Genomic DNA, 21,617 nt, shown 5'->3' on the forward strand with positions numbered 1-21,617 from the left:
TCTGTGAAACCTGTATCAACGTTGCTCTGGGCATCCGAGGTACGACGTGATCCTGGGGGTGGAGTTAAAACCAGCTTTGGAGTTAAAATATTAATAAGTATACCTTTTGTGACTCTAGTCCTAGAACATTTCAGACACATCTCATATGATACACATTGAAAGTCATTTATATGAGAACAGAGTTTTGATATTGTCGTTTATTTAACGGTTCAGGTTTTCCCACAGGAAGTCGACGCTCTACGTCATATGCCGCCATTTTGTGGTTGGGGAAACGAGGTGCTCGACTCGAGACAACTGTATCTCAGTGAGTGAAAAGGCGAGTGTGCATGCTGAGTTGGCTGCAAAGTTTTCGGCGAAATCGTTAAAAAAATCCCTTTTCCAGAATGTCGAAGATGCGCCGCGTCATCGATTGTTTTGCCAGTAAAGCAAAGAAGTTGGGGAGGAGGTTTGACGGAAAAAGTGATTCTGCTGCTCTGCAAATGCCCGACTTGGAACTTGTGACGGGCGACACGTGGAGTCAAGTACATCGTCGTCATGTTTTCTCTCTTGTGATATGGTTAGTATGTTTTTGTTTTGTTTTTAATCGAGAAGCCGTTAAGAGAAGCGTCTTATTATTGTGGCTGTAGGATATTTTAGCTCACCATCCACGTGAGCTAGCCAGCCTGTTCAGTTTGTTCCATCCATTCTCTAAAGCGCGTATGCTTACTAGGGTCACAACACTATTTTATTTCACTGCTCACTAAAATGAAAACGTACCTCAATGTTGACAAATCGAATTCGATATAACTCTAGAGCAACACCGCTAAACTGATTGTGGAATTGCCTCGTGGCTGACTGACACGTGCTCATGTGGCTAAGGCTAATGCTAATGCTAACCCGAGTTAGAAGACTCGTAGCTTGAACATATTCGAGGTTTTAATGTTTTTCCTCACATGAACGTGTACTGCAACTTTTAAAAATTCAAATAAACCGAGTCTTGGAGTCGATGAAGTGTATAATTTTGTAATCATGGGCCAAACTAGGTAGACATTTATTTGAATACACTAATTTATTTTATGTACCCCCCAGCCCAGCCTCCACAGTTGTCCACATGCCATTTGAACACGTGGACATTTCTTTTGACTGATGAATTCTTATGCTGCATTTGCTTGTAAGTATACTTTACAATTAAAACCTTGAACATTACTCAACGTTGATATGTAGTTCAATGCCAGTTTGACTCTTCTTTTATATGTGGTGATAGGTCAGTGTGGACCATAGCTGCATCTTTGACAGCCTAGGCTCTCTTTTTGTGAGACATTCTGGGTTAATTTTTTCTAGATGCAACAATAACTGTCCCTGCGCTTTCTGCGCACCTGCCTTGTGGTGTATCGGATTGAATAGGGGACTACATGTGAAAAGTGATATTCGGAAACTGTGCACGGCAAACTTTTGATTAAAATATTGACATTATATCTTGTGTTTTTTATGCCCAGTGTCAAAGGAAGGCTGGAAACAGAATGATTCGGACAGTGCTCACTTGCTATTCGTGGGTCATCCGAACTGAGCCTTGCTGCAAAAAATCTGTAAGTGATTGTAATCGGTTTACCTATATAATAATAATAATAATAATTGGCAAACTTATCAACTCACTTCAAACCTCAGGACCAGGATACCACAAGATGCTCCTTGATTCACTTCCTCCAGTTCCTTGACACCAATATGACATATTATAGCTGCAAATACTTTGATTGCTTTGGTTTGAGTATAAAAACGGTGACTATATGAATCATAAATTCTGCACCGGGAATAAGAGGGGTTGACCGTTTTAACTCTAGTATGATTCTACTTTAACATGGTGATAAGTGTGAATCTTAGCTGCGTCTTTGACAGCCTGGGTTCTCTTGTGAGAGATTCTGGGTTTTATTTATTTAATTATTTATTGATGCAACATAAACTGTCCCTGCATTTTCTGCATACCTGTCACGTGGCGTCTTACATTGAATAGGGGAAGAAATGAAACCTTATTATGTGGAGAATGTGCTCGTTAACTCATTTGAGCAAAGCCCTTACATCCCATTGTTTGTCTTTTTTTGTCTGGCGTTAAGGAAGAAGAGAAACAGGTCCAACTGTCCCGTCTTGTGGCCGTGATGGAGAAAACGGACATGTGACCAAGCGTCTGGTCTGAGGGAAAATAGGTTTTAGAATGTTGCCAGTGTCTTGGTTGTACAAGTCTCAATGGGGCCAGATTGACCAGTTCCACTTCAATTCCTATCAGGTCAGTGCTGGTTGAGTTCCCAAATTGGGCTTTGTGATGCATCCACTGATAGACCTGAAGCAAGTTGCATTGGCTTCTAGGTTTGCAAAGAGATGCAAAACTAAACTTTCCTCTTGCTTTCTGACTGCTACTCTTACTTGGCAGCACAGTTTGAATTGGGGAATACATCTTAAGCTTATACTTCTTTCTCTGGTCTCTTCAAACATTTCGGATATCTGGGGTGTCATTTGTGTATTTTGCCCACATTGTCTTTTTTTGCACCCTCTGCGGGAAAAAAACCCTGATCTTGTTTCTAAAGCTACTTTTAGCAGTTTTATCTTGGGCTGTGAGATTTACATCAGTGGTTATTCACTCCATATGTTTTCTTTCAGGAGGAACATGTCTTCTGGCAGGAAAAGGTTGATGTTACCTGTGACAGCCTGGCAACCGCTCTAACCATCAAAACTGCCATCTTGAAAGCTCATTTTGCAACTCTAGTATCCACGCAAACCAAGAAGAGACCAAATGAGAGGGTCTTTTTCTCGGAGAAGCATGCTATTAATTAATATTTGTGTGTTAACTAGCAGTCTGGTATAAAGCCTTTTTGGTGGCCCAGTCAGGACCGGTACTGGCCCTGTATATTCATCATATAATGCGATCAGTTGTAATTATGTATTGAACATCTTTATACTGTGCAATTGCATTCATGTTGAATAAAGTTCTTGTTAGCACCACTGTCTGCGTATTATTTAAAAATAATTTGGTGCTTAAAGTAGTTTTGCATCCTTGTCACCATTTCTTATGAATCTGTTAAGGCTAGGGGTGCTTAGGCTAGCCAAAGTTAGCAACATCACCCCAACCTCAATTCATGCCCCTTTATCCAGTTGTGTCTGCTGGGAAGGTGGGTTAGTCATTTGGTCTGAAACCGGAAATGCATATTTTTTAGAGGGCAAGCGGTTACTGTAAGTATTGGAACAATGTTTCTCACCAAAAGTAAAGTTAAAACAAAACACAGGAAGGATGAGAAGCTTACTACAAAAAATAAACAATTAAAAATCATATTTATTGCAATTAGTTTTAGTATTAAATTTAAAAAAAAATCATGAATGGGTGGAGATTCATGAAATGCTAAGCTAAAAATAAGCACAAAACTTAAGGGGCAGTTGGTGTGTCACCGTGTCCATCATAAACATGCTATTAAAACTTGCTTTTCAAACACACAAATAATTTACATAGTTTGTCACACACATCTCAAGTGTTTAGAACCCGAGGTTCCACAGTACACTCTGTGATGGGGCAGGCCCCATCTAACCAAATAATGCCTATTTGTCCTATTCGTCAGATTTTTCCTCGCCTTGATAATGTCGATATTCGGGCTTTAGCTCCCAAGTGTTCTTATGCGTCCCCTTCACATTGTAGATGCCGATGTCGCGCAGGATTTCCTTCAGATAAATCTGTGAACAAGAGTCGGTTTGAGTCACTATTGTTAGTTATGGTTTAGTCAAATAATGCCCATCACCATTGTGGTGAGTAAAACTAAAGCTGGAACTGTTAGCACCAAAGTAACTTTAAATAAACAAAAGCATAGAAATGAGAAGTTTAATCTTATGTCTACTAATCTTTTTCCAAACTGAAATTTCCTTAAAGTTGCAAAGTTTGTGTACAGTAGCATTTTTTTTTCATCTGTTACCGTGGGCAAAATATAAATAAATTAAGCTATTATTTCAAATAGCACGATGTCTCACCACAGGCTGCTTGGTAATGTCCACCAGATCTTTGATGTTGTAGTATTGGTGCTTCTCAAAAGCAGAAAATAACATGTCCAGCACCTGCTGCTTGTCCGCTCGTGCTCTCTTGCCCTCCTCCTTCTTTTTCCTTTCATACTCCATCTGACAGACATGAAGTAGCAGATAAATATTTATTATCCAAGCCCAAATTGTGATACATGACATATGCAGTAATACCTGCCCAAATTGCTTGTAACATTAGAGTATGAAAATATACACCCACAATCTACATAAGGTATGCCAGTATTATTTAAAGTGATCTTGTTTAAGAGCTGTATCAACATTGTTGCCTTTAGAAAAGATGGGAAAATGATTTCAGGTCTTGCATTGTCATCATGAGATGATCTGAAAGCAGACAAATGTGAGATCTGTTCTTACGTTGTACGCGTGGTTAGCCACAGGTTTGTAGTTGTTGGTGACTGCTTTAGTCAACTGTTGTGACAGCCGGATCGGCTTGGTGGACTCTTCAATTTGTAACCTATTTCAAGACCAACATAAACATTTTATTTTGTTTTTTGTGCAAAAAGACAATTGAAGACATGGGGTCATATTCAAAGAAGAGAAACAGTACCCTTAAAATAATTCTCAGTGCAGCATTAGTTATTGAAAATAGGCTACAATATATATTTCTTAAATGTGGCATTTTCTTATCACTTAATAGGTAATATATGTTCTAAATTGAGTTTTACACAAGCCACTCACCTCTTAAGCTTCATATAGCCTTCACTTACTGCTGGCCTGCAATCTGCTCTCTGTACCACAACTCCCTCCAAGGCAATTTTATCTGTAGCGAGGGGAAATACATATCACAATTTAGTACATATTTTTTAAGATTTTTTCACCCTTAATTTTCTTGATGAGAAACCAAAAGACTAATCCCATCTGTTGAATACTTTATGAAAAATAGAGCCATTGAACAAGCACTTGGTGTTCGCCATCAAGCAATCACAGTAGTCGTCCTTTTAGTCACCAACAATCCCATGGTACACCCCTTTAACTTTAATTGTACTGCAAGTACTGTAAATGGGAAAAACTTGTGCCTGTATCCCCGTTACACAACTTGACTTGATATGTATTTTGTGTGTATACCTTGTTTTACACAAACCTTCAATTTGTAAAATACAACTGCATTGGCAAGGCAATATGACAGATTCAGACCAAATCTTGACTCACCTCAATAAATAATCCACTTAAGGTACCTTGGATTTGAGCTTTGCATAGAAATGTTTGTATCACAAAGCCATTAAAATTTATTTTGACTTTGGGTGTGTGCATCTTCCAGGGTATATTATTTATCGCAACAAAAAATATTGTCATTTTATGATGAAAATAAATATCACTCGTTTGTTTGTGTGTGATTCACCCAAAATGGTGAACTCACCTGGACCAGCCCCTGCCCCTGAACCTGAGCTGCCACCATCAGATCTCTCTTCTGATTGGCCTACAGGGGGGAGGGAGGGATGGTAAAAAATAAATAAAAAAAAGTATATATCGGGATGGAAAATAGAGGGAGGAAGGGATCGAACAATCAGAGCCACTCCGAGGGTTTAGTCGCACACGTGTTGTCACGGGGAAAATGAATTCAAGTGAAATGTGTTGAGCACACACCAGCAAAGCAAGCATGCTCTCACAAGCAGCAGTACAGAAACCCTGACCCACAACAGACGGTGCTTCCCAAGTACACAAAAGTCACAACAGGCAAGCTCACTGGCCACAACATTTGTACTGCTGCATCTTATTTACCGTGGTAGAGCTGTCTTGCAGCATATTAAAGGTTCCTAAAAAAATGTTTGCACAGCTTGTTTTGAAGGCAGTACCTAATGAAGTGTCCTGTGAGTGCACTCCGACTTACAGAACAAAAATAAACATAACACTTCTGTTTTTGCTTCTATTTTTAACAACTTGACAGGTGACAAGGCGGATTTCTCTCAAATATTGTTTACAAATCTGTCTAAAGCAACTGGTGAGTTTACCCACCTCACAAGTGTGGCATGACAACAAGACTTATTACACGGGTGTGTCTTATCGGTTGAGCGCAATAAAAGGGCATTCTAAAACATTTTACAATTGTATTTTTCATTTAGCAATTTTACTGTATTGGGAGGATCCAAGGGTGTCAATATCATCACCCTCCTAAAACAATGGCCTTTGTCATTTTTTTCAGAAAACATGAAAAACTTAACCAAATACTGATTTTATTATATTTATTTATAATTTTATTTCATTGGTAGAACTGAATGATCCATTCAATTGAGGATGTAGCCTTGATGCATGACATTTTCAGCCTGGAATCAACCGGCTGTTCGGGGAAATTCCCGATGACCACCACGCCCGTGGTTTCACGTGACAAGAAAATATAACAGCCTTCTGGGGGGAGCTGTGAACTACAATGTGGCCCACCACAAAAATGTGTTGGACAGCCTTGCTCTACATGAAACTCCTTAACTAATTTCAATGTCCTTTGGCACCAAGATGCCTCAAGATGGCGCTAAAGCAATACTTTACATTGGTCAAGTGCTTTAGCCAATAGATGGGTTTTTCGGTAATAAGGTAGGTTCCAAAAGAAGATCAATCAGCAAATAGGTGAATCCAAGGAAAGCCTATGACTGACAGCTTATGAATAAGGTTGCATTAAGTAAATCCTCAAAGTAAACATTGTCTGACTTATATGCTGTTAAAAATACATTTAGACTTTCGCAAACATCTTGACTCAAATTATTGCAATGATGAGTTAGCTGACAAGAACTACTATACATAAATCAATGTATATAGACCAACAAAATGGTTGCTGTCGTTTTCCTGTCATGACCGAACAATCACACAATTTGGGAGAAACCACCGAGAGGTCACAGAAGAGCGGCAAGCGTTGCAGGCAAGACTGCATGGAAAGCCAGCAAACGGGCACCTTCACCAAGTGGAAAAACTTACCTTTGTGCTGTAGAGTAAAGCAGTATTATTTCTCAGCATTTGAGAGAGAACATCAACCAGCATTCCCAAGTTAATCTCAAAGAAGAAGGAAACAAGCTCACCCGATGATGTCTCTGTGAATACTGCCAATGTCTGACCTCCCACTGTCTGCATTGTCAACGGGTGTTCCCGCGGAGCAGACACCGTCTTGTCTTCTATACCCTCAATCACAGTCAACTCTTCATTTAACGTAAAAGACACCTGTAAGTTAAATTTATGTTCAAATTTGTGTTGCTCATTAATAACCCACCCAATTCATTAGTAGCTAGACTGGACACAGATGAAGGCAAGGCCAACATATTCCACTAGGATAACTACCCAATTAAACAGTTGCAGATGGTTGTCAAAGATATACAGTAGTATAGTTCTTACCTCTGGTTTCCCTTGATTTCCTTTCCTTGAAAGAAGAAACCAATGGATGTGTTAATAAATTAGAATAACAAATTGCTGTAACTTCGTAAAAGAAAAAAAATAAGATTTTAAAGTTTAATACCAGAAGTAGCGAATTAAAAATACAGACAAGCTTTTATTCTCCCTGCTGTTATGGTTTCACATACTTGGAGATTCTGAGTTTGCCAACTTCGCCTCTTCCTGTGGCTTTTTCCCATTGATGAGAGAGGTACTTGGGCACCTGCGTTCAGAGTCAGAAGACATTTGTTTACTTGATGCATTTTAAGACAAGCTGAATACTCCAAACATAGGCAATAACCCACTTAACAATTAAGAGAATTATATTACCGAAAAACATACAACTATAAGTCTTGTAACTATTTATATTTCTGCAAACATGGCACAACTACTAATCTTAATGTTATGCCGAACAACTACGACTAACGCCATGAAGGAGAAACGTTCAGTTAATTTTTATTAGTATTATCGTTCTCGTGAAGTGTTACAAAGATCTCAGCTGGGGTGAACGTTTGTATAGAAATATTGTGTATTCGATTCGTTTAGCCACCGTTGCGGCAGCTACGCTAAAGCCAGTTTAGCCTTGTATTTTTTGTACAAGCTGACCGTTAATATTTCGAAAACCTACATATATGCACATACCTTTACAAGCCAGACGCCCGTATTTAGTTTAGCACCGGTTAAATCAACGTCTCCTGCTTTTTCTGACATGGTAATTTAGTTTTAGTTTAGATTTAGCAAGATAGCTATTTGTTCAACGTACCATGCGCAGGCATACTACGCAATACGGTGCCCTAGAAGGTCCAAAACAATGAGAACTTCAATCTTTCAGATTTACTACGGTATTTGTTTACGGTTTCATGTCCTGTACTGTCCTGTACATACGTGTAAGAAACCCCCCCCCCAACATTTTTCATGATGCGTTTCATTAGTTTTAATATAATTGAAGACTTATAATTGTCAAATAAGCACGATGAGTGGAAGGGTTGGCACTGATGAACTAAGTTACTATTTTTTTTTTTTACACAAAAACGTCACCAATTTCAGGGAAAGCATCAGACAAAATGTAATCAAAGACAGAAAATAATGTCAAAAATAATAATTTAGTACAATAAAACGGAACTTTATTTTTTTAAATGGCAAACATTTATTTTCTTAAAATGGCAAAAATCAGACCGTAAGATGACAGATCTGTCACTCAGCTCGTAGACATGACAAAAGCAGGCAAAAAAGGTCAATATTCTTATGATGGCCAATGGTCATATACCAGTAATCTGATTTAAGATGTCTGTGGCTGATTTGGTTTAGACTACTTTACGATTAAGTCCCCCTGTAAACACTTTCATTATGGTTGCCCTTTTAATGAGTTATTTGATGTGCAGCAACTCCGATGACCGCTTTTATTTTCCATTTTTCAAAAAATAAATAAAAATCAACTGCTTTGGTACAACTGTGCAGACCTGCAAAAACCTTTGAGAAAGAAATTAATAGTTCACCATTTTTTTTTGTAAAAAAAGGAAAAAAAAAGTGAAAAGTCATATCAAAGTAGGATGAAACTTTACTTACAGTCAAATCATTTTACATTAACTACATTAAACTAATAGTAAAATTTCCAGGAAAACAATGCAAAATCTGCCTGCTCCCGGAGCTTATCTTCCAAATAATTGGCTATTTATATGTATTATTGTGTAGACAAAATTTCAATGTAAACACAGTTCTTACAGGAACATCCTATCCTTGCTGTGGGAGAAGCGTGTGTTCAGTTCCTGAGATTTCTTCAGCAGACGCTGTTTCTGTACATCATCGAAGCGGTTAACCTGCAGGTCAGTTTCCCGGTCAAATGCTCTTCTCTCCGCTGGCTCGTCCCCCACCTGCTTTGCTTTCTCCCTCATGTTCTTTGTATGCAAACTCATCAGAGTTTCTGAGCGTTTAGTTTTCTTAAATCAAAAAGAAAGTGTTACAGATTTTGCATGATTAACATACAGCTTGTCAAGTACAAGATTATAAAATAAAAAGAACAGTGATTGTTAGTACAACTTACATTATATGTGGACACCTTGTCTGCCATTTCCAAATCCTTTTGAGAGATTTGTGGCACAGAGTCTTTCTCAGTCTCACACTTTTTCTTCTTCTCGAGGCGCTCCTATTGTTCAAGAAGAAACACATTACTGTGAGATGAAAATTATGCTGCAAATATACATGTGATACTAATAAGCCAAGAATGGCAATTTGCTGGCTTTTCCTACCCTGGCCTTGCGTTCTGTGTCTGCAGGTGTATCGGTCCAAATAGAGCGGTCACCCTTCTCCGGACCAGACCTCTTCTTGAAAGTGCGAGCCCCCAAGCCAATGTGTTGTAGTTCTGGTGGAAGCTCTGTCATCCAAGTCTCCCGGCTTGGCGCCACAGGAGTATCCTAGAAATGCAAAAATATACATTTGTACCAATGTAGAGAGTGAAGCTGCACTGTGCTTTCTGTATTTTAAACATGGCCAATTTTTCACAAACACCTATGACTTTTGCTGGACTTAATAGGAGAAAGGCTTAAGAATAGTTACAGAAAAATGAGAAGAAAATGTTGCACTCACAACTTTAGTCAGCTTGTCTTTCATTATTCGTGCTCTGCGTTCAATGTCCAATGCCACTGTATTTTGAACTGGACCATTGGATGGCATGGGTCCAATAATAACCTCATCCTCCCCTTCACTGCTGAAAGAGTCAGCCTTGTAGCCTGGGGGTAAGGCCGGTCCTGGGAAACCCTCTTCATCACCATCATTGTCATCATTATACGCTGCATGGCGGAAACCAGGAGGCAAAGCTGGTCCCAGCACAGGTGGCCTGAAAGAAAAGTTAAGTTACAACTTTACCCAAAAAAATTAATCTAACTTCATATAGGCTAGTTCTTTGCTTCTTAACTGTCATCACTAGTTAGTGTACTCGTTTGTTTTTTGTGCATTTAAAGACCTTCGTCGGTCACCTCTCTGGTGAACTCTGTTTCTTGCCAAAACCTGGTGGTAATGCCGGTCCAAAGAATCCGTCATCTTCTTCAGCCTTTGTCTTCTCCACTCTTTTTAACGACAGATGTTAAGTCTGTGTTTATTTTCACGTTAACATTAATGTATGTAGTAATCTCATCCGATTTACATACTCTACATGTTTGTCTTCAGACGTGTGTCCCGTCTTGACTCTTTTGACGACCACTTCTTCACTTTCATCCGATGAGCTGGACGCTTCTCCTCGTTTGTAACCGGGAGGCAAAGCGGGACCGGCAACTAACACAAATTACAAAACTATGATGAAACTGAGTGATTTAGCATTGTAGCATGTACTGTAATTATACTCACATCCACGTTCATCATCAGAATCGTCAGCATTTTTAAAGTTTGGGGGCAAAGCAGGTCCTATTGAATTTTGAGAGGCCATATGGGCACCGGTTAGCACAAATTGCGCTTTATTCGCTTTCTAAGATTTAAGTCATAAGTCATTACTCTACATGTAAAATACTACACAACATTCAGCACACAGATCGACATTTTGGGCAACACTACGCATGCTCTCTTTCACTACACAGGAAGTTACCTATAAGAATAAAAGTATTATAAATCGTATTATTTGTTATTGTTACGATTGCTGTTCATTATGTGTAGTTAATAACTAGCCATATGGGTAATGTATCTGCTTTAGCTTACTTTGTATTTTCTCGGTGTTTGTTTAAAATTTGCGACTGAACTAGAAACAAGTAAATATTTATTTTGAAAGTTACACCCAGAAACAGTGTTATTTCCATTTTCCGTCATGGTGGCAAGTTGCGACTCATCTACGCTAACTACAGTACAGCACTGCACATTTTATCGGCTCCGTCGGTCTCCGCTGAATCGTTCTGTGTGCTGTGTGGTGTTATTTACTTTACTGATTACCTCAAGATTGCACTACTAGGGCCGAGGGCTTGGTACATAGAGATAATTTACCACTAAGTAGAGCCTGAGCTGCTTGACGACGTGCAAACATAGCCGCCATCTTTAACCGGGACTAACTCGTTGAATTCCTTTCCGATTTTGATACGGATTTTTGAAACTTTAGACATGCAGTTAAGAATGATACATACAAGACATGTGGGTGATTTTATAATGGGGGCGGGGCTTTCATAACAGGTATAAAACGTCATAATCCACGTACTGTATTATGAAAGTGACTGCGCTACATTTCAAAATTAACATAGCACACACATTTACAATTACAAAGGGGCAGCACTGGTCAAAGGGCGGGGGCTACCAGGGGTTTTAGTGTCATGATATAGCAGCCATTTGAAATAGGAAATTAAATCAATCAATCAATCAAACTTGTTACTTTTTCAATGTGCTACATTGAATTTTCAATCGTAATTTGACGTAACATTATTTCCATAGTTAAGTCGTGATTAATCACAAATGATGGTTTGCAGATTTTATATCTTCTAAATATACAATAAAACTTTTTTTTCAAGTTTTTCATGCTCTTATTAATTAACATAAAAGTGGACAAATATATTTACCTCATCCAAATATTGTTGTATCTATTAGTTAATTGATACGGTAATTTTATAATGACTCATAACGTTATTTGAAGTTTAAAAGATACAGTTAAAACTGTAAAACATTGAGTCGTGGATTTGTGTTGAGGCAAAATGTGGATAGCAGTTTTTTTGCCACTAGATGGTATTAGTGTTTCATGTTGGATATTGGTGAAATATTTTTCTTTCCAAATCAAGAGTAAATTAATTAGAACATAAAGCAACTTGTAGACTCCTGCTCAATTTTCCAATGAAACTAGTCTCCAATCCTCACAAACATATTAATTATTATTACGTTATTATATAGTTTTATACTGATGTGCATTATCATTAGTGATACAGCTTCCCGGCAAATAAGCCAAAATAAAACTGATGTTACACAAGGTATCTTCTGGAGTTGCTGAATAAAATACGCCTCATGTCGAAAGAGCAAGTGAGTTGGACTCACTACATGAGACATGACGGAAATACACTCGGCTCTTGGCTTTCCACGTTTCTTAACCAACATCATCGCATGATGGGGTGTATTGCTGAGGCAAGTAACTAGCGTCTGCTAGCGTTTCTGTTTTGTTTCCGGAACAGTTTTCAAATAGGGATCATGAGCTCCATATCTGGTGCTGTTGACACAGTCTAGATGCAATACCAAGCAGCAAAGTGTCTTCTTTTAAGCAAGGGCATCAATCCACTTTTCTCGCACTACAAGCTGGTTAAAATTGTGACACTTCTTTGATCTTTGACCACAGGAAGGTGAGAGGCTACAGAGCACAGATTCAGATGGTCCAGAAAGTCAGTGAAGAAGACCTGAATAACATCTGACACTATTTAATGCTGCCCACTGCAGGGATAATTTAGCATCATGTTCCTGAAGCTCATGATGGCTGACCATCACAAAATATTTGATAATATTATGGGGGGAAAACTACAGGTTTTAGTATTGAAAACAACCATTTGAATGTTAGTAGACTGACTTATAAACAGAGACAAAAAATAGTTGATATAATTACATGAATGCTTATGGAACCTTAGAACAACATTCAAACCTGATTTTGTAAAACGCTGTAAAAACACACAACAACTGTGAATCAGTCAATAAATAGGTTTAGTAGATTTCTGATTTAGTTTTATAAGTCAACTATAGAAAATCAAGGTGTGAAATTCTTTGGGTGACAAAAGACAGGATTTATTTTCACTTAGCATATGGGAATGTTTAGAATGAGATTTTGGGGTATTAATTACTGCTTTGTTTTTGCTTTAAAAGTCAAGACAGTTTTCTTCAATATAGGACATCAAGAATGGCATCTATAGCCTCGTGCATTGTGTAATGTGCCAAAGAAGTGAGCGTGGGAAAGTGTCCACCTTTGCCCATTCATTTTTTTTGCCAGACCAAGGGGTTCTGCTCTCTGTGAATCCTGTTTTTGTGTCCTGTCTTCTAACACTTGAGGCCACTTGGCTTGGAATGAGTTGATTAGATGTATTTGAATTCACATGTCTGCACAGAGGATAGATCACATCACTTAAATAGAAAGCACACATCATAATATTACCAATATTCAACTTTTATGGCAGCTTTAAGTGTTTTTGTTTAAAGGGCGCTTGACTTTGATTAAGTAACCATGAGGATGAAAAACAGTGATGAGCTATTTTAAAATGTTAGGCTATAAAAATCTCGTTTAACTAATAGCTTAGTAAAAGCACAGTACCGATTCCAAGAATCTTACAAACACATTCCCAAAGTGTGCGTAAGAAATGTGCTCATGCAGCTTCCAACTTTCTTGGTTATGTGCGCGTTAATCCTAGTCTGTGCGTGCTTGATAGGTGCGGATGCACACATGCTGATTGATTTTTTTTTTTTTTAAATGTTGTAATAATACCCCTCATTTTCTCAAAGAAAGGATTCGCCCAGCAGTCTTTTTAGAGGGTGAAGGAAACTCCCACATCCGTATACAGAGGTCTCCTGAGGCCATCCAATCCTCTTCTTTCATTTAAGTTGTACAGGGCTCCCTTTAAAAGCGCTTCACAACACGAGCACAGCAACTTCACATTACTGCACGCCGCTGAGGTAGCTTTTACGCACGGGTCACAAAAATGGCCGTTCTCAATAATTTGAAGGCAGCTTTTGGGAAGTATTTGCACGGCGATCATCTGAATCAGCATCTGGTGGTCACACTGCGTTCTTTGCACAAGTCGGCAGCCAGCGAGGTTTTTGGGATCCCGGCGTCAACAGACGAGGACAACGTGTCCCCAGGTCTCATCACAGCAGGGCAGCTCGCAAGCAAAAACATAAAAGTTAAAAGTTTGAAGGAGATGCCCGGTCCCAGCATGACGTCCAACCTCGTCGAGTTCTTCTGGAGAGACGGTTTTAGTAGGATTCATCAAATTCAGGTAATGGCATCTAAAAATTGGTCAACTGTTCTCAGGATGTTGGATAAAAGCGCATGACGCGAATTGTCCATTATTATATTTCCAGACAATGTGGGTAAACAAAAGTAAATGAACACTTTTGTAACTCATGCCTACTGTGTTCTTTTGATTCACGTAACCATGACAATACAGGAAGTTCCAGATTTTTTTCTTCTGGCGCTAAAGGGGGGCTTGGTACAATAATGGATAAATACATTTTAAAATATAAAATAAAATACTGGAAGATCTTAAGGCTACACAGATTTCTGACGGGGCTACATCTCCTTCTGGCCCCGTTGTCAATCCATCATTGCTCATTTCTTCTTAATTGGCTTATTGCAGCCTTCAGATAAACACAATGGGCAGCTAATACATACATTCATATGTTACAATTGTACAACTGTGAAAACATAATGCTCAATTTGTGAGTGGCACATACATTTGCACATGAGTTGTGTGGAGTGTTGTTATAGATTGGGGAATGTGATATTCTTCTTGAAAAGTACTCTATAGACTACTTGATCATAAATGAACTGATATTGATGTGATGAGTTATAAAGTTATACACAGTTAGGAGTAATTATACATGGATTGTCTCGGATTACTTATCAACACATGTACGGATTACTTACCAATACATGTACGACTGCGTCTCTCAAGTGCTTTAAGATTAGAAGGGTACTATCCTCAAGTGCTTTAAGATTAGAAGGGTACTACACTCAAGTGCCTTAAGATTAGAAGGGTAGTGTAGTAATCTTCTTCTTCGTCTTTAATTTCCGGCAGACCGCGCACTAAATCATTTCAGGTTTCCTCATTTCACTTCTCATAACTCCTATGAAAACCAATCACATACATTTTAAACAGCACAATCTTGTTTGTTTTACCACTTTGATTATTTAAACCACATTAGCAAATATTAACTAATTACATTTAATCAATTTTAGAATTGATTAAAGTATGTAGATTTATTTAGTTTTAATGCATTCATTTAAAAACTCTGAGTTTTTAAATAGAATCAAATAGATGTAAATGCATAAAAATACCTCTGCCATAAATCATTTCTGCGAGTGTAGGAATTATATTATATAAATATACATATCATTTATCATTAAATCTGACAAAGTGATAGTATACAGCTTTCCATAACTTTAAAAACACATCTAAAATCAAGATGGCCAAACAAGAATAATGCTGTCAGCATCTGATAATGGTTGTCAATGTTTCATAGATGGAGCACACAAAGAAATTTGGGAAAATTTTCAAATCCCGTTTTGGGCCCAAACTGGTGGTCTCCATCGCCAGTCGGGATCTGGTGGCTGAGGTGCTGAGGGCGGAAGGTGTGGCCCCTCAGAGAGCCAACATGGATTCCTGGAAAGAGTACAGAGACTTGAGGGGACGTTCAACAGGCCTCATCTCAGCGTGAGTAGTTGTTCTTTCAATCAAGTGGCAGAAATAATAGATTATGCCCAGTACACATTACTGGGTTAAGCAGAAAAATCATGAATTTGTGGTCCAGTTTTCAGCACTATTTGTATCTGAACAATTTGACATAACTATACCTACAATTTTCCTATTGCTCCCTATAGAGTAAAGGTCTTTAATACAAAGCATCAAATTGCTATTTTCTACAGGGAAGGAGAGCATTGGCTGAAAATGAGAAGTGTCCTTAGGCAGCTCATCATGCGCCCCCGTGATGTGGCAGTCTTCACTGAAGACATTAACAAGGTGGTAGACGATCTGATCAAGAGAATTTGTATCGTACGGAGCTTGGAGGTGGATGGAGCAACTGTGCTCAACGTTAATGACCTCTTCTTCAAATATGCCATGGAAGGTTAGTACAGAATGCAGTTTTGTGATGTAGGAGATGAGGTTGCTATATGCCCCAATATGCAATTGGAAATGTTTGTTATTTATTTTTTGTCTTTACAGCTATGGCAGCCATTTTGTTCGAGTGTCGTTTAGGCTGTCTGGAAAATGAGATTCCCCAGGAAACTCAAAACTACATCAGTGCACTGCACCTCATGTTCAGTTCCTTCAAGACCACTATGTATGCTGGAGCCATCCCCAATTGGCTGCGGACCATCATCCCAAAACCTTGGGAGGAGTTTTGCTTCTCTTGGGATGGTCTCTTCAAATTCAGTAAGTCAGCAACATCGTGTGATGTTGGAGGCACCGGCATGCACAGTGCATTTTGCTACAGTATATATGCATGCGATAGTACAGTTTGTTCAAGTAACTACAAACAAAGTATTATTATTAGTATTATTATTAAGGTTAACTTTTTAGCAAATAAAGAGTTTCTATTTAGAGCACAGGTGTCAAATCTAAGACCCTGGGGCCAGATCTAACACGTCACATCATTTTTACGTGGCCCTCTAAATTAAATCATGTGGTTTTATTTCACGTTTCTTGGTAAATTCTGTAACAATGTTGCAAAGTGTCTTTACTTTTAATAATGTTGCGATTTAGAAAGCATTAATAAAGTTAATCATAGTTAAACAAACGATTTTCCAAGTCCTCTGATTTCTAAACTATTTTTTATATGTAACGATATGATGAAGTGATTATACAAATACAGTATATAGTGTTTTTTGGGGGATAAAAATGACTTTGACACTTTTGTATCAGAATATGCATACTCCCAGATATTCATTTGTAAATTGGGAATTGTGAAAGTGAAGTAAAATTCCTTACAAAATGAGTTTGTGGGAGTATGGGTTCCATTACATAACCTGCTCTCTCCCGTTTCTTTCTTTCATTACCTTCCCTCAACTTCCCTTCTCTTGTTGCCCCAACTCCCCTGTTCTATTCATCCCACCTTCTCTTTGTTTCTCTACTTCCAGGTGAAAATCACATTGACAAGAGGCTCAATGAGCTCAAGGCCCAATTTAACCGGGGAGAGGAGGTGAAGGGAGGACTGCTCACACACATGCTCATCACAAAGGAGATGAGCATGGAGGAAATCTATGCCAACGCAACAGAGATGTTACTTGCAGGGGTGGACACGGTGTGTGATAGTCAATCCGCACTGTTGAGGAATGTAGTGGTGCTATCAATATGGGGTTTTGCGGCAAATGAAGGAATCACATGTGTGTGTTTGTGAGTGTGTATGCGACTGAGTCAGCGTTAAGTTTCAAAGGTGGCGTTTCACAACCACATCTTGCCTGTGTGGTTGTGCCAGCGTCAGGTCAAATAGTCAATAGTGGTGGTGGGGGGTGTTCCACAGAACCCCCCCATGACAAACTTGTTCTCAGTCTGATTTGGTTTCTTGTGATTGGTCTGTGTCTGTTAGATCTACACAGGGGGGCTTTTGTCTTTTTTTCTCTCTTCAGACATCTGTGTTTGGACTTCATGTGTTTTCACATGAGGCCATAATTAGATAGCACTTGCACCGATACAATTGTTATAGGGCATTATCGTTATGAAATGTTCACCATTATTTGGTAAAACAAATGATGTATTGCTTTAAAAATGCTCCGATGAAGAAAAGCAATGACTTAAGGGCACGGCAATGATCTATATTCAGATCTATGTCCGGTATATAACTTTTGTAAGACTTTCTGATTAATTATGCCACAACACAGGGAAAAAGATCCTGGACTATGTCACAATACAAATTTGAGTCATCTCTTTTCAACAGTGTCGATTCATCCATGTCTGGGATAAGAATAGGAATGTGTACATCTGCACAGCTACTGCCTAATTTGTTTGGGGTACTGTCCGAATTTTCCAAATTATGGGCCCAGAGTGTTTTGTGCTCATCTGGGGGCAGCAGGATAAAAGGATGTGTGTTTTTGTTGAACTTGTTGCAACGGCCATGTGCTGGTAGGGGAGGGTTTAACTGCGCTGTGCCTTTACTCAGCAAACACAGGAGCTGTCAAGACATGTTAGCAACAGCTAGAGTTATGGCACAGATTGGGCAGAGGTGAGCTGGGTTAATGGGAACGGAGTGGGCCAGATTCTCTTAGAATCTTAAGAGCCATTTTTTCATAGTGGGGGAGTAAAGATGTGATGGATGCAAGAAAATCGGAGATTGTGGGGGATGGAGTGAAAGGAAGGCCTTTGAATATGAATTTGGATGGGCCTTTGTTATATGATTCCCCTTGGCCTTTGTCGCAGGTGTTGCCAGCGTCTCTGCCAGCTGGCCTTGATGATCAGCAAGGGTGCTAAATGGGGGTGGAGGGGTGTGGGGTGTGTAGAGGAAAGAATTGGAAAGGCTGTAAGCTGGTGACTGGAAAGTTACCAAATGAAAAGAATGGCCTGGATAAAGGTTTGTTTGTCCGTTGTCAAACAGTGATCCCATACTGATCTCCAGGCTCTATTCATAGTGAATAATCTGTAAGCGTCATTACATACGTGGGTGGGAAAGTCACAAGAAGGCTGGATGGAAAGACAGGAAGTGAGATTTTAGGGCAATCTGTCCACTATGGGAAGATGACACATACATGAGAGTAAACTTACTTCTTTCTGTGAAATTTTAGCGGAGTGAGCAATAATGTAATATAAATGATGTTTGGGTGGTTGTCAGAAGAAATATTTAGTTTTTGTGTGAGCCTATTTTAGTGTTTAACATGAAACGTGACTATTTTTATTCCAGCAATGGAACAAAAATTGTGGCTAGATTTAGCACATCTAATTAAGGTATATGTTGAATAATGACAAGAGGGCTAAAGGACAGCAGTGCAGCTGGTGTCTGCTCAGCACGTGGAAAAAAAAAGCCCCCGCACCCCCCACTCAAAAGCCCCTCACACTTTCTGAACACTTACGCAACGTGATAGAAGCTCTTATATCAGCAGTCACTGCTTGCGAAACTTCTCCCACAAATGTAATAGACTTTAGTAAAACATTCCACACTTCAAAAAAGATTCCCAAATATAACAAGGTCTTACTTTACATATTTTCCCAGACATCCTTCACCCTGTCATGGGCCAGCTATCTGTTAGCACGGCACCCTCAAATCCAAGAGCAAATCTACAAGGAGGTGGCGAGGACTTTAGGACCCCGAGGTGTTGCCGTGGCCGAAGACATGTCTCGCTTGCCTCTAATCAGAGGCCTGGTCAAAGAGACTCTCAGGTGCACATTGCATGCTACAAACAACTCTAACTAATTCTGTAGTCACATTCTACGCATAATTAAACATGTTTGTTAGTACAGTATTATCTTTAAGTCCTATTGTAAAAGTGTGGTGCTGAATAACAGTCTTTGTGTGCTCCTCCCTGAGAGCAGGCTTTTTCCAGTTCTCCCAGGCAATGGACGGATTACCCAAGATGACATGGTGGTGGGCGGATACTACATCCCCAAAGGGGTACGACTCGTGTGGACGTTATACATGTGTGTCTTGTAGGGTTAGCATGTGCTACAGGAAAATTTAGTCTTTTTTTTTTTTTTTTTAAACAGTGCAGCCAGTTGTAATGTGATCCTGCATTACTCATGCATCTTTGTCGTACCAATACAGTCCAGTTGTTCTCAATAGCTTTCTCTCCCCCACTTTGTTAGACTCAGTTGGCTCTGTGTCACTACTCCACTTCCTTGGACGACGAGAACTTTGCTGATGCTTTAGACTTCCGACCAGATCGCTGGATAAGGAAAGATTCCTCAGATCGTATTGACAACTTTGGCTCCATTCCCTTTGGCTACGGTATCAGGAGCTGCATTGGCAGGAGAATAGCTGAGTTAGAAATGCATCTAGTTCTGACCAGGGTAAGAAATAAACCCACTTTTGGCAACACAAATATTTAATGTATTGTATTCAAAGAACCATGTTTTGCATGAATGCAAATGTGCACACTTCTCACTCTTGTCTTGTTATATACTGTAGCTCATCCAAAGGTTTCACATTGGCACGTCTCCTCTCACTGCTGAAGTAAAGGCCAAAACCCATGGTCTTCTTTGCCCTGCAGAGCCTATCCACCTACAGTTCATTGACAGAAAAAATTAGGCGAACAAGTTCTTGGTAAATTCTACTGTACTGTATGTACATTTTTCATGTATACATATGTATTATTTTTTTTAGTCTCACAAGACTGTTTTCTGCACATCGTCCAATGTTTCTACTGAGGTTTTACACGGGCAACAAATGAAGGACACACATCTTACTGGACCAATAATATATCGTCAAATACTGTAGCTAATTATATGTTTTTCCTTTTTATACCAAAACACTGCATTTTGTTACAGCTGTGAATCCTATCATTAATCCTGTTTTCTGTTATAAAAAATATCAAGTGCAACATGAACTGTAATCTACATAATCACACTGTACCATTGAAAATCAATGCAAATGTTGTCTGGTATAATTTTCAGCACATTTACACATGTACTGTTTTCTTCCTGGCTTTGACAAAGAGATTCACGGTGAATGTTGATGGTAAACAGTGAATGTATTGGAAATTAACTTTTTTCATAGCAATGTCTGTAATTCCCTTACTTTGCTGACTGTTGTCTGTGTTACTTTATTTTTTAATTAAAAAAAAAATCATTACCAAGTAGCCTACATACCTATAAATTTTTATTCCCTTTTCAATCAGAAATGGTTGAATCAGTATGCTAGAATGTATGTACAGTATGTATGTTTATGAAAAAGAAACAGTTATTAATGGAGCAATAGATGGAAGTTATTTGTAAAGAGTCACAACTGTGAAACAAATAAAATGTAGGAATGTGTTTCTGTATGCACTGTATCAGGACAAACAGTTTGGTGTTTTTATTGATGTATAAGTCTATCTATTTTAGAGCTAAAATATGTAACGAAGGAAGGGGTTAAGATTCTCACAAATTTGCTTAGAGGAAAATAGAACAATGTTATATATTTCGAATTTTGTTATTATTATTTTTTACTGTAGCTTCAGTAAAACTGGAAACCATAAATATAATCTAATAATTATTTGAAATATGATTTGTTTTTTAAAATATTTTCTTAACGAAGTATGTATTTGTATTTATCGGATTTGTGTGTGTGTGTGTGTGCGTTTTTTAACTGCTCTTACCATAGTTTTAGTAAAAATGGAAACCAAAAATATAATGGAATTCTGATTTGAAAAAATATATTTTTTCCCCGTCAGAATATGTTAAATGTATACTGTTTGAAGCGTGCAAAGAGGTGAATTTGAATTATTCATAATAGACACGACAAAAATCCTATGATCAAATATACATATGACTACATTTGTATAGCTTAGTTTTAAATGCATATTGCCCATTTAGTTCCTTAACATTAATATTAACATTAACATTTCAGTCATTCTAGAGGCTGATATGATGATTTTATTGTTTCCC

The 21,617-nt window shown here is 38.6% G+C and overlaps 3 protein-coding genes, 1 long non-coding RNA gene and 2 other non-coding genes across 8 annotated transcripts; 4 read left to right on the forward strand and 2 right to left on the reverse strand.

Moving 5' to 3' along the window:
* Positions 1–213: 213 nt before the first annotated feature.
* On the forward strand, positions 214–2,970 carry LOC144050528 (uncharacterized). 2 transcript variants are annotated; one of them, XR_013293863.1, is made up of 6 exons: positions 214–304; positions 383–556; positions 1,069–1,150; positions 1,476–1,565; positions 2,088–2,257; positions 2,629–2,970. It is a non-coding gene; the product is annotated as an uncharacterized LOC144050528 (long non-coding RNA). The 2 variants fall into 2 exon arrangements; XR_013293862.1 differs by having other exon boundaries at positions 268–556.
* LOC144051128 (small nucleolar RNA SNORA31) lies at positions 1,261–1,395 on the forward strand. The gene has a single exon (XR_013294004.1). It is a non-coding gene; the product is annotated as a small nucleolar RNA SNORA31 (small nucleolar RNA).
* On the forward strand, positions 2,294–2,427 carry LOC144051127 (small nucleolar RNA SNORA31). Its single transcript, XR_013294003.1, has one exon. It is a non-coding gene; the product is annotated as a small nucleolar RNA SNORA31 (small nucleolar RNA).
* Positions 2,971–3,280: 310 nt separating the features above from the next.
* LOC144051067 (general transcription factor IIF subunit 2-like) lies at positions 3,281–8,205 on the reverse strand. 2 transcript variants are annotated; one of them, XM_077564836.1, is made up of 9 exons: positions 8,041–8,205; positions 7,548–7,621; positions 7,363–7,387; positions 7,053–7,191; positions 5,405–5,464; positions 4,726–4,807; positions 4,402–4,501; positions 3,982–4,125; positions 3,281–3,690 (listed from the first exon to the last, which is right to left on the reverse strand). In XM_077564836.1, exons 1-9 carry the CDS (start codon positions 8,107–8,109, stop codon positions 3,568–3,570), a joined length of 816 nt encoding a protein of 271 aa, XP_077420962.1. In that variant the 5' UTR covers positions 8,110–8,205; the 3' UTR covers positions 3,281–3,567. The 2 variants fall into 2 exon arrangements, with proteins under 2 accessions (XP_077420962.1, XP_077420963.1); XM_077564837.1 differs by lacking the exon at positions 5,405–5,464.
* Positions 8,206–8,938: 733 nt separating this feature from the next.
* Positions 8,939–11,083, reverse strand: gpalpp1 (GPALPP motifs containing 1). The gene is made up of 7 exons (XM_077563837.1): positions 10,738–11,083; positions 10,542–10,665; positions 10,371–10,460; positions 9,982–10,231; positions 9,645–9,809; positions 9,440–9,541; positions 8,939–9,335 (listed from the first exon to the last, which is right to left on the reverse strand). The coding sequence occupies exons 1-7, from the start codon at positions 10,814–10,816 to the stop codon at positions 9,117–9,119; spliced, it is 1,029 nt and encodes a 342-aa protein (XP_077419963.1). The 5' UTR covers positions 10,817–11,083; the 3' UTR covers positions 8,939–9,116.
* A 605-nt stretch (positions 11,084–11,688) lies between these two features.
* On the forward strand, positions 11,689–21,032 carry cyp27c1 (cytochrome P450, family 27, subfamily C, polypeptide 1). Its single transcript, XM_077563836.1, has 9 exons — positions 11,689–14,324; positions 15,571–15,761; positions 15,974–16,173; positions 16,272–16,481; positions 17,186–17,349; positions 19,249–19,415; positions 19,569–19,647; positions 19,839–20,042; positions 20,161–21,032. The coding sequence occupies exons 1-9, from the start codon at positions 14,028–14,030 to the stop codon at positions 20,278–20,280; spliced, it is 1,632 nt and encodes a 543-aa protein (XP_077419962.1). The 5' UTR covers positions 11,689–14,027; the 3' UTR covers positions 20,281–21,032.
* Positions 21,033–21,617: the final 585 nt, after the last annotated feature.

This window comes from Vanacampus margaritifer, chromosome 4 (assembly GCF_051991255.1).
Source record: "Vanacampus margaritifer isolate UIUO_Vmar chromosome 4, RoL_Vmar_1.0, whole genome shotgun sequence".
Taxonomy (NCBI): domain Eukaryota; kingdom Metazoa; phylum Chordata; class Actinopteri; order Syngnathiformes; family Syngnathidae; genus Vanacampus; species Vanacampus margaritifer.